Source organism: Spermophilus citellus (assembly GCF_964194105.1).
Source record: "Spermophilus citellus genome assembly, chromosome: 4".
In the NCBI taxonomy this organism is placed as follows: domain Eukaryota; kingdom Metazoa; phylum Chordata; class Mammalia; order Rodentia; family Sciuridae; genus Spermophilus; species Spermophilus citellus.
In genome coordinates this window covers 171,834,240-171,851,409 of record NC_138185.1, presented here as the reverse complement: position 1 = coordinate 171,851,409, position 17,170 = coordinate 171,834,240, and the positions used below count along the sequence as shown (strand labels likewise).

At 33.6% G+C, this 17,170-nt stretch overlaps 1 protein-coding gene across 1 annotated transcript in view; it reads left to right on the top strand.

Moving 5' to 3' along the window:
• FANCM (FA complementation group M) overlaps positions 1–17,170 on the top strand; it is a 71,635-nt gene that overhangs the window by 27,749 nt on the left and 26,716 nt on the right. Inside the window, exons 10-14 of the mRNA XM_081292173.1 lie at positions 4,803–5,009; positions 8,164–8,377; positions 12,168–12,322; positions 13,325–13,477; positions 14,656–16,549. Of these exons, the coding sequence (XP_081148299.1) occupies positions 4,803–5,009; positions 8,164–8,377; positions 12,168–12,322; positions 13,325–13,477; positions 14,656–16,549 (2,623 nt within the window). The remainder of the gene's footprint in view (positions 1–4,802; positions 5,010–8,163; positions 8,378–12,167; positions 12,323–13,324; positions 13,478–14,655; positions 16,550–17,170) is intronic.

The window sequence follows — 17,170 nt, the reverse complement described above, 5'->3', positions numbered from 1 at the left end:
AACCCTGAGGATCACCTTCCATTTCCATGTGATTTCCCTTGTCACTCCCTTTCCCTCCCACCTCTCATCCCTGTTTAATGTTAATCTTCTTCTCAAGCTCTTCGTCCTTACCCTGTCCTTGGTTACTCCCCTTATATCAATGCAGTCATTTGGCATTTGTTTTTTAAGGATTGGCTAGCTTCACTTAGCATAATCTGCTCTAATGCCATCCATTTCCCTCCAAATTCTATGATTTTGTCATTTTTTAATGCAGAGTAATACTCCATTGTATATAAATGCCACATTTTTTTATCCATTCATCTATTGAAGGGCATCTAGGTTGGTTCCACAATCTTGCTATCGTGAATTGTGCTGCTATGAACATCGATGTAGCAGTGTCCCTGTAGCATGCTCTTTTTTTTTTTTTTTGATTATTTAAAACATTACAGAGCTCATGATATATCATCTTTCATACATTTGACTCAAATTGGGTTTTGAACTCCCATTTTCACCCCAAATACAGATTGCAGAATCACATCTGTTACATATTCACATTTTTATATAATGGCATATTAGTGACTGTTGTATTCTGCTACCTTTCCTATCCCCTACTATCCCCCTCCCCTCCCCTCCCCTCCCATCTTCCCTCTCTACCTCCTCTGCTGTTGTTCAATTCTCTCCCTTTTCTTTCCCTCCCCCTTGCCCCTCATAACCTCTTATAATTTTATGTATCATTGAAGGTCTCCTACCATTTCCATATGCTTTCCCTTCTCTCTCCCTTTCTCTCCCCCCATTCGTCTTTGTTTACTGTAGTCTTTTCCTCATGCTCTTCCTTCCTGTTCTGTTCTTAGTTGCTCTCTTTATATCAAAGCAGACATTTGGCATTTGTTTTTTAGGGCTTGGCTAGCTTCACTTAGCATAATCTGCTCTAATGCCATCCATTTCCCTGCAAATTCTATGATTTTGTCATTTCTTAGTGCTGCATAATACTCCATTGTGTATAGATGCCACATTTTTTTTTGTCCATTCATCTATTGAGGGGCATCTAGGTTGGTTCCACAGTCTAGCTATTGTGAATTGTGCCGCTATAATCATTGATGCAGCCGTATCCCTATAGTGCGCTCTTTTAAGATCCTCAGGGAATAGTCCGAGAAGTGCGATAGCTGGGTCAAATGGTGGATCCATTCCCAGCTTTCCCAGGAATCTCCATACTGTAGCATGCTCTTATTAGGGAATAGACCGAGAAGGGGAATAGCTGGGTCAAATGGTGGTTCCATTCCCAGCTTTCCAAGAAATCTCCATACTGCTTTCCAAATTGGCTGCACCAATTTGCAGTCCCACCAACAATGAACAAGTGTACCCTTTTCCCCGAATCCTCTCCAGCACTTGTTGTTGTTGGATTTCATAATGGCTGCCAATCTTACTGGAGTGAGATGGTATCTTAGGGTGGTTTTGATTTGCATTTCTCTGACTGCTAGCGATGGTGAGCATTTTTTCATGTACTTATTGATTGATTGTATGTCCTCCTCTGAGAAGTGTCTGTTCAGGTCCTTGGCCCATTTGTTGATTGGGTTATTTGTTATCTTATTGTCTAATTTTTTGAGTTCTTTGTATACTCTGGTTATTAGGGCTCTATCTGAAGTGTGTGGAGTAAAGATTTGTTCCCAGGATGTAGGCTCCCTGTTTACCTCTCTTATTGTTTCTTTTGCTGAGAAAAAACTTTTTAGTTTGAGTAAGTCCCAATTGTTCATTCTAGTTGTTAACTCTTGCGCTATGGGTGTCCTATTGAGGAATTTGGAGCCCGACCCCACAGTATGTAGATCATAGCCAACTTTTTCTTCTATCAGACGCAGAGTCTCTGATTTGATATCAAGCTCCTTGATCCATTTTGATTTAACTTTTGTGCATGGCGAGAGAAAGGGATTCAGTTTCATTTTGATGCAAATGGATTTCCAATTTTCCCAGCACCATTTAAGCATTTTCAATATTTGAAATACAATGTCTATTGGAAATATCCAATCTGGTCTTTGCCGGTGTCAGTATTACCTGAAGTCACTATTTCCTGATCTTGTTAGGCCCTGTAAGAAACTTAACTGGGCCGAGTGTGGTGGTGCACACCTGTAATCCCAGGGGCTTGGGAGGTGGAGGCAGGAGGATTGCAAGTTCAAAGCCAGGCTCAGCAATTTAGTAAGGCACTAAGCAACTCAGTGAGACTCTCTCTGTAATAAAATACAAAATAGGGCTAAAGATGTGGCTCAGTAGTCAAGTGCCGCTGAGTTTAATTTGAGTGAGTTAGGATTTATTTATTTATATCAATAATCTTTTTATGTAGGCCAAGGTAACAGCTCTTTTTATTATTTCTTTATATAATTACTTTCATTACAGCCATTTTATTCTGAAATGGGCTTTTATGCAAATAGTTGTGATTAAATTATCCATTTATTTAAAAACTGATTAGGTCAAGGAGGAACAGCAGAGGCAGATCATTTAGGGCTCTGTTGGTCATTTCCATTTTATTTATTTTATTTATTTATCTTTTTGTGGTGCTGGGGTTTGAACCTAGGGTCTTGTGTATGCGAGGCCAGCACTCTACCAACTGAGCTGTATCCCCCGCCTGGTCATTTCCATTTTAATGATTTCTGTTTTTACCCTAAATGAGATGAGAAGAAATCATTGGAGGGTTTGGAGCAGAGGAAGTTAATGATTTTATTTATATTTTGAAAGAATCACCTTGGTAGACACGGGGAGAACAGTTGAGGCTTACTACTATTCAAACCGAAGATATGATAGCTTGAACTAGAGTCGTAGTAGGAAAGCTTGTGAGAAATAATTGAGGTATATTTCAGAAGTCAAACTGACAATATTTATCCACAAATTAGAATAGTATGTGAGATAAAGGAATATTAAGTGTAACTCCTAGGATGATTCCAGATTTTTTTGTCTGAGCAGCTGAGATAACTATCAACTTAGATGGATAGAGTGCAGTAAAAACAAGTTTTGGAGAGAGTATCTGGAGCTTAGTTTTGGATATGTTAATTGTGTCAGGCCTGTTAGATTAATGTTTTTCCAAAACTGATAATGACCACTTTATTTCCTTCCACTTGCTTCACAAACTGATACTTTTGAAGAATATAATAAAAATGAATTGCTAGGTAAGTAAAACTGATGAAAACCAAAGCTCTAGTCTGTTTTACTTTTTTCATTAGAGTCAGCAAATATAAAACTTATTCTGTCAAATTTCTAAACCATTACTTTCAATTTTTGTACTTGTTGCCAACCAGTAATAAATAGTTCATAGGCTGGCACAGTATAAACAGATCATTGACCACACTTTGAGTAGCATTGTTTTAAATATCCAGTAATGATGTTGAATATACAATTAAATATATGTCTTGAATGCATGGGAAAAGTTCACAGAAGTGAATATTCAATGACAGATCAATCCTAGGCAATTAAGTAACACTTTAAATTTTGACCGTTAACATCCTTTATTAATCTATTGACTATATTAAACACTTTCATTTTTCTACCTCTTGCACTGTGGCCCATTTTTTCCCTTCTCTGGTAAAAAAGGACACCTGTGTTACTATGTTAGATACACATAATATTAAATCTTCCCTTGTCTTAATCCAAATCTTCCCTTATCTTAATCCATTACAGATTCCAGTTCTGATAATTAGTTCTCCCTGTACTTCGGTTTTCCATATTGAAGGAAAATCATTTGATCAATGATACTGTAAAGGTTTATAAGAGGAATTAACCTTATAACTTTATGTTTATATTTTATTATCTCACTTTTCAGGTGGTTATTTTTAAGGATTAAAATAATAAATTTTTGGAGTCAGATATCTAAATTCAAATGCTAATAAGTACTTATGAGAGTTTAGACAAACATCTTAATCTTACCATTCAGATCTTCAGTTTCTTTAATAAAATGGGTTGATGATATCTACCTCTTAGGATTGTTGGGAACAGTATCTAGTGCTCAAGTTTAGTACTTGGTACATAGTATGCCCTTCATTATAGTAACTATCATCAGCCAATTCAGCTTTTGATGTTGCATTTCTCTTTTAATTACCACCATTATTACTCAACCATATACAAACCTGCCAGCGGTGGTGTTGATATGTATGGAAAAACTGGGGCTCACACAGTTGAGACTAAGCTTATAAGTCTTTAGAAAGTTTTTCAAAAAGGTTTGCTGATTTTTTCATTAATTCATTCTTATACTATTGTGATTTCATAAAATAATCAGAGAGAAAACCTGAAATGACATTATGAAAAGGTATGATATGAATTCTGGGAGTAATAAAGCGTTCTTAATTTACCTAATCATACATTTAGGTCTAAGTTGTAACAAGTAGAGGTAATTTCTGTAGGCTATTTACTTCTATGCCCCTTTTAGTTATGCTAAAAAATAAAATCAGGGGGCTGGGATTGTGGCTCAGCGGTGGAGTGCTCACCTAGCATGGGTGGGACCTGGGTTTGATCCTCAGCACCACATAAAAATAAAGGCATTGTGTTGTGTCCATTTACACCTAAAAAATAAATGTTTTTAAAAAATCAGAACCTTCTCCTTGAGTGAGAAACTGTTAAAATTGTTGACAATTCCTTATAGAATCATAATTGGGACTGCTCTTTCTATTTTATGAAAATTTCTTTTGCTTAGATTGCCATTTTATGCATTTTTTCATGTTCTGTGATATCATTAAAGTTGATTTTTAATCTGAATTCACCATTTTGTAATGAGTAAGAACAATATGCCTTGATCTGCAATTCTCTTTCATTTGTATCTAGCAGTTTTTAAGTCATTTTTATTTTAGGTAGTGAAGCGGTTTCGTGATGGTGGTTACAACACATTGGTTTCTACCTGTGTTGGTGAAGAAGGTTTGGATATAGGAGAAGTTGATCTTATAATATGTTTTGATGCGCAGAAGAGCCCAATTCGTCTTATACAACGAATGGGTAGAACTGGCCGTAAACGTCAAGGCAGGATTGTTGTTATTCTTGCTGAAGGACGAGAGGAACGTGTAAGTAGACATATAAAAACATGATTTGACATTAGAAATTTGATAAATACAGTTGAAAGACTACTGCCAATAATTTAGCATTCTAGGTCCAAATAATCTGTAGGTAATTGTAGTTTATTTTTTTTCCCTTTGTGTTGGGTTTGAAATGTTCTTTTCTTATGATAAGAATTTCTAACTAGATTCAGTTTCCCACTTTTTTTGTGTGTGTGGTGCTGGGGATTGAACCCAGGGCCTTTGAGGCCAGCCTGGGCAACTTAGCAAGACCCTGTCTCAAAATCAAAAAGTACTGGGGCTGTGGAGGATCCTTGGGTTCAATCCTCAGTACTGCAGAACAAACCAGCCAGCCTCCCACATTTTAGTATTTCAGCATTAATTCAGAGACAGCTAGATGTAATAACCAGGATATACTACTTTGTTTTACTATTTCCCTGTATTTCTAAGATTTGTTTGAATTAGTTTATCTTAGTTCTTTTTTTTAAACTTAAAAAACAGAATGGTTTTTGATAAAATAAATACCAAAGAATATGCACCAGAGACAGTATGTATGATCTGCAAAACCTGGCCTTTTATCAAAATTTGTTGACGTGTATTCTAAGTGATAAAGAACTTGAGTTATATTCATACTTTGCTGTAATGTTGGATAGAATTTCCTAAATGTTATATATGATATATTGCATTTGTTACACTAAAGTGTTAACAAACTTTCATTTTATTGGGGCAAGTTCAATGTCAAGTATTTGGTTTCCTATTAAAGATATTCTCAGTTATGATAGTTTTTTAAATATGATTTTATTTTATTTTATTATTTTAGTACTGGAGATTTAACCAGGGGTACTTTACCACTTAGCTACAATTCTAACCCCCCCCCCTTGTTTTTTTCCCAAATTGAGTCTCACTACGTTGTTGAGAGTGGCCTCACACTTGCTATTCTTGTCTCAGCCTCCTGAGTCGCTGGGATTACACATGTGTTTCTCTGTTCCCAGATAAAAATTGAATTGAAGTGTTTTATATTTTCTTTAAAATCAGCCTTAACAGTTAATTCTTTTCCCTTAAACTTTCCTTGTGATTATAACACCTTTGTCAGTTTATCTTTAAAATGACCCTTATAAATTAAATGTTTGGTAGCTTGTAAAAGGTCAGATATTATTAACAAATGGAACTGAGTTTTAATTTTGTCACCTTACACTTATGTGACCTTACATTTTTTTATAATTATCTGCCTTATTCAAAAACAAACAAACAAACAAAAAATAGATTTCCTTTGTGTAAGATTGTTGCTAAGATAGGCTTTTATAATAACAGTTTTTTTGGGGGGGAGGTGTGTACCAGGTGTTGAACACAGGGATGCTTAACCACTGATCCATATCCCCAGCCCTTTTAATTTTTGTTTTGAGACAGGGTCTCACGAGAAGTTACTTAGGGTCTCACTAAATTGTTGAGGCTGGCTTTGAACTTGCAATCCTCCTGCCTCAGCCTCCCAAGCTGCTGGGATTACAGGCATGGTCCACGCACTCGGCTGTAATAATAGCTTTTGAAATGATTTTCATCAAAGATTCTTTTTTAAAATGTGTCCTTTTTAGTTATACATAACAGTAGAGTCTATTTTGACATATTGTACAAACATGGAGTATATCTTATTCTAATTAGTATCCCAGTCTTGTGGAGGTATGTGATATTGAGATTCACTGGTATATTCATAGGAAAGTGATGTCAGATTCATTCCACTGCCTTTCCTATTCCTAATAATCCCAGTTGAGGCTAATGCAGGAAGATGGCAAATTCAAAGCCAGCCTCAACAACTTGGTGAGGCCCTAAACAACTTAGCAGGACCCTATCTCAAAATAAAACATAAAAAAGGCTAAAGTGTTAACAAACTTTTTTTGATGTTCCCTTTCATTCCCTTTTGTATAATACAATGAATTTCTATTCACTCCCTCCCCCTTGTTGTGTGTTAGCATTTGCATATCAGAGGGATCTTTTGACCTTTGGTTTTGGGGGATTGGCTTATTTCATTTAGAATGGTAGTCTCCAGATCTTTCAGTTTACCATCAAATATCATTAGGTCATTATTCTTTTTTTTTTTTTTTTTTTTTTTTACAATATCTTTATTTTTTTTATGTGGTGCTGAGGATCGAACCCAGTGCCTCACGCATGCCACATCCCAAGCCCCAAGGTCGTCATTATTCTTTATGGCTGAGTAATGTTTTATATATATAAATTATATAACATCTGTTTAAGGCACCTGAGTTGGCTTAGCTGTTGTGAATTGAGCTGCTATAAACATTGATGTGGCTGCGTTACTGTAGTATGCTGATTTTTAACTCCTTTGTGTATATACTGAGGAGTGGTATAACTAGGTCAAATGGTAGTAGCATTCCTAGTTTTTTAATTAATCTCCATACTTTCCATTGTGGTTGTACCAATTTGCATTCCCATCTACAATGTATGAATGTATCTTTTTTTCTACATCCTCACCAACATTTATTGTTACTTGTATTCTTTTTTTTTTTTTTTTTTTTTTGTGGGGGAGGTGGGTGTGGAGTGGAGTGTGGTACCATGATTGAACCCAGAGGCACTTAACCACTGAGCTAGTTCCCAGCCCTTTTTATGTTTTGAGACAGGGTCCTACTAAGTTGCTGAGACTGGCTTTGAACTTGCCATCTTCCTACCTCAGCCTCCGAGATGCTGGTATTACAGGCTTATGCCACTGGGCCCAAACGTTACTTGTATTGTTGATAATTACCATTCTGACTGGAGTGAGGTGAAATCTCAGTGTAGTTTTAATTTGAGTTTCTCTAATTGCTAAAGATATTGAACATTTTTCCATATATTTGTTGATTGATTGTATTTCTTCTTCTGTGAAGTGTCTGTTTAGTTCCTTTCCCCATTTATTGGTTGGGTTATTTGTTTTTATGGTGTTAAGCTTTTTGAGTTCTTTGTATATTCTGGAAATTAATACCTCATCAATGATTATTCTGCTATGTTTTAAAATTTGGGGCAATAGAAATTTTATTCTTTACACATTTAAGTGAATCAGGATTTAGTTTAACATTTATAATAAGCCCCAACTAATAGAATAATTGCTTATTTTGGCTGAGAGGTTATAATAAAAATAATATGATTTGACATTTTATATATATATATTTTTTTTCAGACTTACAACCAGAGTCAGTCCAACAAAAGAAATATTTATAAAGCTATTTCAGGTAATAGACATGTCCTTCATTTTTACCAAGGAAGTCCACGAATGGTTCCTGATGGAATCAATCCAGAATTACATAAAATGTTCATCACACATGGGGTGTATAAACCAAAGAAGCCCTCTCGGAATGTACAGCGGAACTCATCTCTGTTTTCCTGTAGAAATGGTAAATGAAGTTTCCCATTTGACACATGCTTCATTCACCCCCTTATTTTTATCTTGATAAGATAGGTCATATCTTAATATAATATTTCTTTGAAAATCTCAGTATATCTTCTAAGATGTTTTGGGTGTTCTCTTTGGAAGAATAAGAAATTGTTCATGTGGCGAGGGGAAAGACATATTGTCCTCACAGAGTGATAGAAACGCAGCGATGGGGAAAATTGAAAACAATATCACCGACTCAGAGAATCCTCTCCACAAAGTATTAAAAAGAAAATCATTTTTTATATTGAATAAGCATTAAGTTAGATTACAGTGTGCATTATGGGCATCTACTAAGATAATACAAAGACAGAAATTCTCCCTGTGTATATCACTGAGTGATTATAATCCTTTACATATGTTCTTAAGATTAACAGTAACTTGTCCTCATATACTATACATTCTTTCCTAGTTTATCCTAAATTTACCTGGTAATTGAGATAACTGTTTGTGTTAGTAATTGCCTTTATTCAGAGGAATAATAAAACTTCTCTTACTTCTATAACAATGAGAGGTAGACAACTTCCAGAAAGGTGCCTAAGCTAAACTCTTATGGTGATTAAAAGGTAGGGACACTGTTCCTTGATGTTTGCATTTTAAAGAGATAGCGCCTCAATTCTTAAGATGAACATTTTTTATTTGAAAAGCTGTGTAGCAGCTCCTTTATCCTTTATAAAGATTTCCATATATGTCAAAGGGTTAAAGAAGGACTTGGAAACATTAAGTGCCTCTGGAAATGTTCTAAGAAAGGGGGAGGGAACACCTTTCCTTTATTCAGAGGGAAGAAACCTAAATATTTACCCTTAGAACAAATAGTGGTTAAATTTAGACAGTTACTGGTAATATTGAGAGAGTAAAAAACAAATAATGTTTTGAAAAAAATATTTTTGCCAAGAACACAGTAATGAGAATCACTAGCTTAGAAACTGTAGAGACTTTGCTGATACCAAGAAAATTACCCGCCCCCACCCTAGGGATTGAAGTTAGGGCCTTCCACATGCTAGGCAAGTGCTCTACTACTGAGCCATATCCCCAGCATCCCCCAAAAATATCTTGAAATATTTGCACTATGAAAATTAGAAATAAAAAATTTATTTCTTGGATTTTACTTAATCTTAAAGGGGCTTTTAAAGAATCATAAATACATAATAGTAATTTAAGATTTGGAAGGAATCTTAGGGATCATCATTATTATCAAGGTAGGAATGTTTATTACAACATCTTTTTAAAATGCATACCCTGCCTTAACTTGAATATTTCTGTTAATAGAAATTTTACTTCTTCCCTGTGCATGGTAGCCTGTGCCTATAGTCCCACTATTCAGGAGTCTGGGTTAGGAAGATTCCTTGAGCCCAGGAATTTGAGGCTAGCCTTTGTAATATAGATCCTATCTCTTTAAGAAAAAAAGAAAAATAGATTTTTATTCCTTTATGAGAGTTCTTTTTTAAAAAAAATTTATTTTATACATTACAGCAGAATCTAGTTTGATGTATTTAAACAAACATGGAATATATTGTATTCTAATGAGGATTCTTTTCATTGTTGAACAACTGTATGTAATTATAGAATATTATACCTTATGTTGAAAAATCTGTCTCTGTATGTTTTTCCAGATGACTTGATTTTGTCTTCTAGATAAAAAGTATAACTTTTCACAGAGAGAATAGATGTTTCGAGATCTCAATCATACATGGAAACTAAAAAAGTTTTATGTATCTCAGATGTAGAAGGTACAATAGTGGTTACCAGAAGCTTGAGGAGGGATGTGGATGGGAAGAGGTTGGTCAGTGGGTAAAAAGTTGCAGTTAGGAAGAATAAATTTTGGACAACTATTGCATGATAAGATAGGTAACAAAAATGTATAATCATCTCTTTGTGTTTTTTGGGGATTGGTCTCAGGACCCTACCAGGTATGTTCAAGTTCCTTAAATACAATGACATAACATATGTGTATATCTTAGGGACATCCTTTCATATACTTTTTTTAAAAAAAAACAAAAACATTTTTAGTTGTAGATGGACACAACACCTCTATTTTATTTATTTCTTTATTAATTTTTATGTGGTGCTGAGGATAGAACCTAGTGTTTCACACGTGCTAGGCAAGCACTCTACCACTGAGCCACAACCTCAGACCCCTTTCGTATACCTTAAATCATTTCTACTTTGCTTATAGTACTTAATACAATATAAATGTTATGGTAATAGTTGTCATATTGTATTGTTTAGAGAATAATAGCAAGAAAATAAAGTCTGCATGTTTGTACAGGTATAATCCCCCTTACCCCGAATATTTCCAGTCTGAGGTTGTTTGAATCTACAGATGCATTCTCATGCATAGCTTCTTTTGGACTTTTTTGTTATCTAAAGTCTGGATGAAATATAGTATGAAAACTTACAAGTGAAAACTAGTGTGATTGTATTGTAGCAGTTTTGGAAAGTTTGAAATTTGCGGTGGGGATAAAAGCTAAAACTAAAAAGGTTGTAGGCTTAAACTTTTAAATAGGCAGTGGGAAAAGAGAAGTAAAGTGCAGGGGGAATAGGCCTGGTACTTCCAAAAATGACATAATAACACTAACTAAAATTAAAAAAAACCAACCCTATAATAGAAAGATCAGGAGGGTAGAAGGAAGGGAGTATGGAGAGGGGAAGGGAGGGAGGGAAAGGGGAAGTACTGGGTACTGAATTAGCAAATTTCATGCTTTTATAATTATGTCAAAATGAATTCTAATGATATGTATAACTAAAAAGAACCAATAAAAAGAAAAAAAATGACATGATAAGTTGGGCGTGGTGCACACTTGTAATTTCAGCAACTTGGAGGCTGTGGCAGGAGAATTGCAAGTTAGATCACCCTCAACAATTTAGGGAGACCCTGTCTCAAAACAAGAAATAAAAGGGCATGGGATGTGGTTTAGCAGTAAAGTATTCAATCCCCATACCAGAAAACAACAACAAAAATGAAAAACTGACATTACAAAAAATAAAAAGCTTTTAAAAAGCTGCATAATAGGTTGGGCAGGTAGCAAGGCCTGTAATCCCAGAAACTCAGGAAACTGAGGCAGTTCCAGGTCAGTCTCAGCAATTTACCAAGATGCAATAGGTTTTGAGCATAAAAACAGAGTTGAGCTGGGTGCATTCCTGGTTCCCTGTGATTTGGGAGGCTGAGGCAGGAGGATCACAAGTTTGAGGCTGGTTTGGGCAACTTAATAAAACCCTGTTTCAAAATAAAAAATAAAAGGGCTAGGCATATAGCTCAGGGTAGAGTGCCCCTGGGTCAATCCCTAGGACTAAAATAAATAAGGAATTGCTGCATAGAAAATTAATTGTTTTTGGCTTCTGTAATCTCTAAAGGAAAATAATGAAGTCATTGCTAAAGGTTAGTTCCTAGACAGAGGAGTACTTTAAAAGAGATGAGAGAAGTTTAGAAGATACGTAGAAGCAGAAAGTGATAAACAGATTGCATTCCTATAACAAATTATAGTTTTAAGAAATTGAGGGCTGGGGATGTGGCTCAAGCGGTAGTGCGCTCGCCTGGCATGCATGTGACCCGGGTTCTATTTTCAGCACCACATACAAACAAAAGATGTTGTGTCCGCTGAAAACTGAAAAATAAATTAAAAAAAAAAAAAAGGAATTGAATTACTTAGAGGATATGAGTAGACAAAACAGTTTAAGTTGATATTTATATATTTTGTGTTTGCCTTTGCAGATTTTTAAAAACTGTTTTTCAATAATTTTTTCACTTACAGGAATAAGGCAAAGTAATTCAAATAACTGGTTTTTATCAGAGGAAGAATTTAAGTTATGGAACAGGGTCTATAGATTAAGAGACAGCGATGAAATTAAGGAAATAACACTACCTGAAGTACAGTTTGTATCTTTACAGGATGGAGAAAACACATCAGTAAGTTGATCATGGTTTCAGATATTCCTTATAATGATTATGCAGTAGACTTGTGAGTAATGAGTGATGTGATTGGAGTTATCAACTTACTTTAAAAAGTAAGAATGCAATCAGTTTAAAAAGAAAACCTAGACTGTCTTTTAAAAATTACTAATTTTCCTATTTATTATATGTAAATGTAACTGATATTTTTGCATAAGTTCTGCTTTTTCTTCCATTTTTTTACCCCACCATATAATTGTTTCAAAATGGGCACATATTTGTCATTTTACTCTGTAATACATGTAGTTTGCTCTGCTATTGTTTCCTTTTGTGTTTTGGGATTTTTTTAATATTTAACATAAGTTTTGTTTTCATGTGCATTTTTATTTTTACAAACTATTTTGATTTTTGTTTTTAAAGTATAGTTAAAACTTTAAATTGGGTGTTACTTGTTTTTTTTATGTATTATGAACACATTGATAAGCTTAATGAAAGTCAAAAGAACTGATCAAAGTTTGCATATATGTAATTGCTATAGCTGGAAAAACAACCTCAGAAATGATTTCTTTCAGAAGATTTATAAAGCCTATAAGATACAGCTGTTAGAATTTATTTTATTCATTAAAAGGAAGAGTAAGGAATGGAAGCAGGCATGAAAAGTTGGGATCAGTATCACCAAAAGATTATAAATGTTTCCTTGTTAGATTATAATATAGACCGAGCAAAATAATAATTTTGAAGCCAAAAATATTTGCTTAAATATTTGCTCTTAACATGAAACTATATAAATAGGAATATGGTCAAATTGTAACTCATATAACAATTATTTAAAAATATGCTTAAAGGAGCAAATTTATATTAAATCATTTTCCTTGAGATTTTAGTCGACAAAGACTAAATGAATTCAAATTATTTATGTTAGGCTTTTTTGCATATTAAGTGTGTTTTTTTAAATTAGTTTGAAATCTCACTGTGTGTCTGTTTTTATCATTTTTATTATTATTTGAATCATTAATCAAGACTCTACCAACTCTTGGGATTCATCAGCTCTCTCTCTCTGAATGGAGAGTGTGGCAGGATCATCCTTTTCCTACACATCAAGTTGACCATTCAGATCGATGCCACCATTTTGTAAGCATTATGCAAATGATAGAAGGAATGAGACATGAAGAGGTAGTGTTTTATATAACTTTCTTTTGTTGCTTTGATAAAATAAAGTACCCTTTATTTTTCTTAATTTGAAGTTATAATGATAAGAAAAAGTATTATTTATATTTATTGAGTAATAAGTATTATCATTTTATCTGCCTCAGTTTCATCTATGTAATAGGAATAATGATAATGGATACTTCATAGGGTTATTGTGAAGATTAAATGACAATACATGTAAGATACTTAAAATAGTAATTGGCATATAATAGGCACTCAATAAATTGTGGCTGCTATTTTTATTATAGTTATTGTTTGAGAATATTTGTAAATAAAGTAATTAGTTGTTTATTCCAGAAAAACAATGTCATCAAATTAACATGTGTTTACGGAGTTCCAGCCATATGCCAAATTCTGTTCCAGGCCTTGTGGCCACATCAGTGAATAAACTAAATAAAACATTCTGTCTGTGTGGAGCATATCTATTGGCAGGGAAACAGACTGCTTATTTTAGTATTTATTGTATTTATTATTCAAAAAAGTGGGGCGTTAACTGCTGAAATCTGTGAGTAGGGGAGGAATCCTGAGTAAATAGCATTTTGGGAAAAGAAGAGGGATGGTGAACATTGTAATTTTAGCTTAATGGCTGAGAGAGAAGTAAAGCTCCTTCCTAAATTCACTTTACAAGTTCTTGTTTGAGGACTTTGTTAAAAATAGAAATATATTCAAAGCTATAGCTTGATAGACACACATGTACCATTGTTTTAAGAGTTTCTAAACGCTGTCCTTAATTTACTATTGTTGAGAGAATAAATTTAACATATGTATGTGATTTTCATTAATCTATATTAATTTCTTAACTTTTAGGAAGTTAGAACATTATTAAATTAAATGTTAGAAGTGGAAAAAGTCAATATTTTTATTTTTATATATTTATTAAATTTGTTATTTGTATAACTAGCTATCATGGGTCCTTTGTTTATTAAATGTGAGGAATAAAAGAATAAAATGACTAAAGATAATTTGATTATTTCAGTCATGTCATTTATTGTTTTGATTTATAAGAGTAATTTTTAAGACTTAAGATAATCATTTAAATAATGAAGTATTGTTTACAATGTATTTAATATAGAGTGAAACATTTCTTAGAATTATAATTTTGTTTTGTTTTCCTGTGACTTTCTTATGTTCCTTATTTACAGGATGAATGCAGCTATGAATTGGAAATGAAATCTTATTTACAAATGGAAGATGTTAGCTTGGCATTTAGCATTCCCAGGAATGACTGTAATAATCTTGCCAATGATACCTTAACTACTCACAAGAAATCTTCATTTATAAAGAATATAAATCAAGGCAGTTCACTTTTAATGACAGAATCTGATGAGAAATATGCTGAAATTTTTAAAAAAACTCACATCAAACCTACTAAAATTGTTTCTGCAAATAAAAAAACTTCTAAAGAAACGAAGAAAGACTGGCCTAATAAAGAAAATTGTGATGATATTAATTCTTTAGATACTGACAGAAATTCTACTGTTGAAACTATTTTTCAGGTAGACTTAATAAATGGTAAAAAGACAGATGGAATTTCTGCCACATGTACTGTTAATAAAAATGGTGTTAATGAGCCAGGTGTCTTAGTAACAGAGGGTCAGTTTACAAATAAATCTAGTTCTTTTGCTGGAAATTTTTTAGATTCTGGTTATAATAGTTTTAGTGATGATAAATCTCTTTCATCTAATTTGTTTCTTCCATTTGAAAAAGAGCTTTATATAGATAGAACAGATGATCAATTTTATAATTGTCACTCATTGACAAAAGAGGTACTTGCTAATGTAGAGAGATTTTTATCTCATTCTCCTCCACCTCTCAGTGGATTCTCAGACTTGGAATGTGAAACTGCTAAGGGTTTTACATTTGAGAATTTGCTTTCCCTACCCAATGCAGAGCACATACTAAATTGTAAGTCCACCTCTTTGATGTCATGTTCAGCTATGAATTCTCAACAAAAAGTAGGATTGGATTTACTTAAACTTATCAATCATTCTTCAGAAAAAAGTTGTCTCTTTGATGCATCTAATGATAAGATTTCTGATGAGTCATGCTTCAGTGGCTTTGATGATAAAGTACATAAAAATATTAAAAATGAAAATATAGTGACTAACAACCATGTTCAAATATACATAGATCCTGCGAAGAACTTAGTTGACGGAAATAACTGTGATATTGTTAAAAATGACCTTCCAGTGTTGTTAACTAATCAGGATGAGAGTTTATCACTATTTGAAGAAGGTAATGAAGAGTTTAATGACGTGAGCCTTTCTCCTTTGAAGAGTGATTGCAAATCTTTATGTGTGTCAAAAAAAACTGTTATAAGTGAAATGGCTCCTATCTCGCAGTTTTTAATTTCTGATGAACATTTATGTGATAATTCTCAATCCCAAGATCAAATTATTAGTGGTACTAATAGCTGGAAATCTCATGAAGATTTGAAAGATATCCATGAGGAAAAACGGAAGAGTGATCAGTATGCTTTTGATTGCTCTGGGGATTTATTTTCCATTACCTTTGATTTAGGATTTTGTAGTTCAGATTCTGATGATGAAGTATCAGAACAGCCATCAGATACAAATAACAGTAGACTTCAAGATGATATGTCTGGAAGAAATGTATGTATTAAGGAGGCAAAGGATACACATTATGTCTCAAATCAACCAAGAGATCATGTTGGAAAATTTACCAGTGGAGCCATACCTATCCCATCAAGTGAAGATATACACAGTCCAAATTTTGTACATTTTCCACTGACTGCAGCAAAGGGTAAAGAATTTGTATCTCCTGGATTTTCTGAGTTTTCTTTGCCAGTACGAGAAAAAATTATGAGTACACCACTTTCTAAAAACACATTGAGCTCACTTTCTAAGATAAGAGAGGATATGCTTAAGATGCCAGATTCTAATAAGGAAGAAGTAAATCTACAACGTTTCAAAGAAACATTGGATTCAGTTTTTGATGGTTCAGAATTTTCTCCAGAAAAGGCTAAAAGCAGTGATCAAATTTCTCTGCATCAATTCTGTGATTATTCTGCTGAAGGTAAGATTCTATATTTAGGGACTGCAATTGTGGCTCAGTGGTAGAGCACTTGTGTAGCACGTGTGAGGCACTGAGTTCAATCCTCAGTACCACATAAAAATAAATAAAGGTATTGTGTCCATCTACAACTGAAAAATAAAAAAAGATTCCATCTTTATAAAAACCCATGACTCTAGAATAGTCTAGAAATATGCCTGTAATTTTTCCACATGTAACTTTTCAGTATAAAGGGTATATATGTGTGTGTGTGTGTGTGTGTGTGTGTGTGTGTATACATGTATATTTGTCAAATTATATTTTTCTTAAGATGATGCTTTTACTAATATAAGATTTTTATATGCATGCCATGGGAAAAGTATTATGCTAGATACTGTAAAATACATAAATAAATATAAAGTTTTGTTTGTAAAACACATTTATATAGCATACGTTTGATGATGTCAGTAAAATGTGGAAATTACCATAATAAGATAGTGGCTGTTTAGGAGGTTCAGGAGATGACATACTTTTGAGTTATATTGGAAAGCCTTCATATATGTCGATTGTCATTTTATCTCCTCAGAACTTTTTAAATTTAGATATATTGAAAATAATAAAAAATTTATGTGCAATAAGATGATG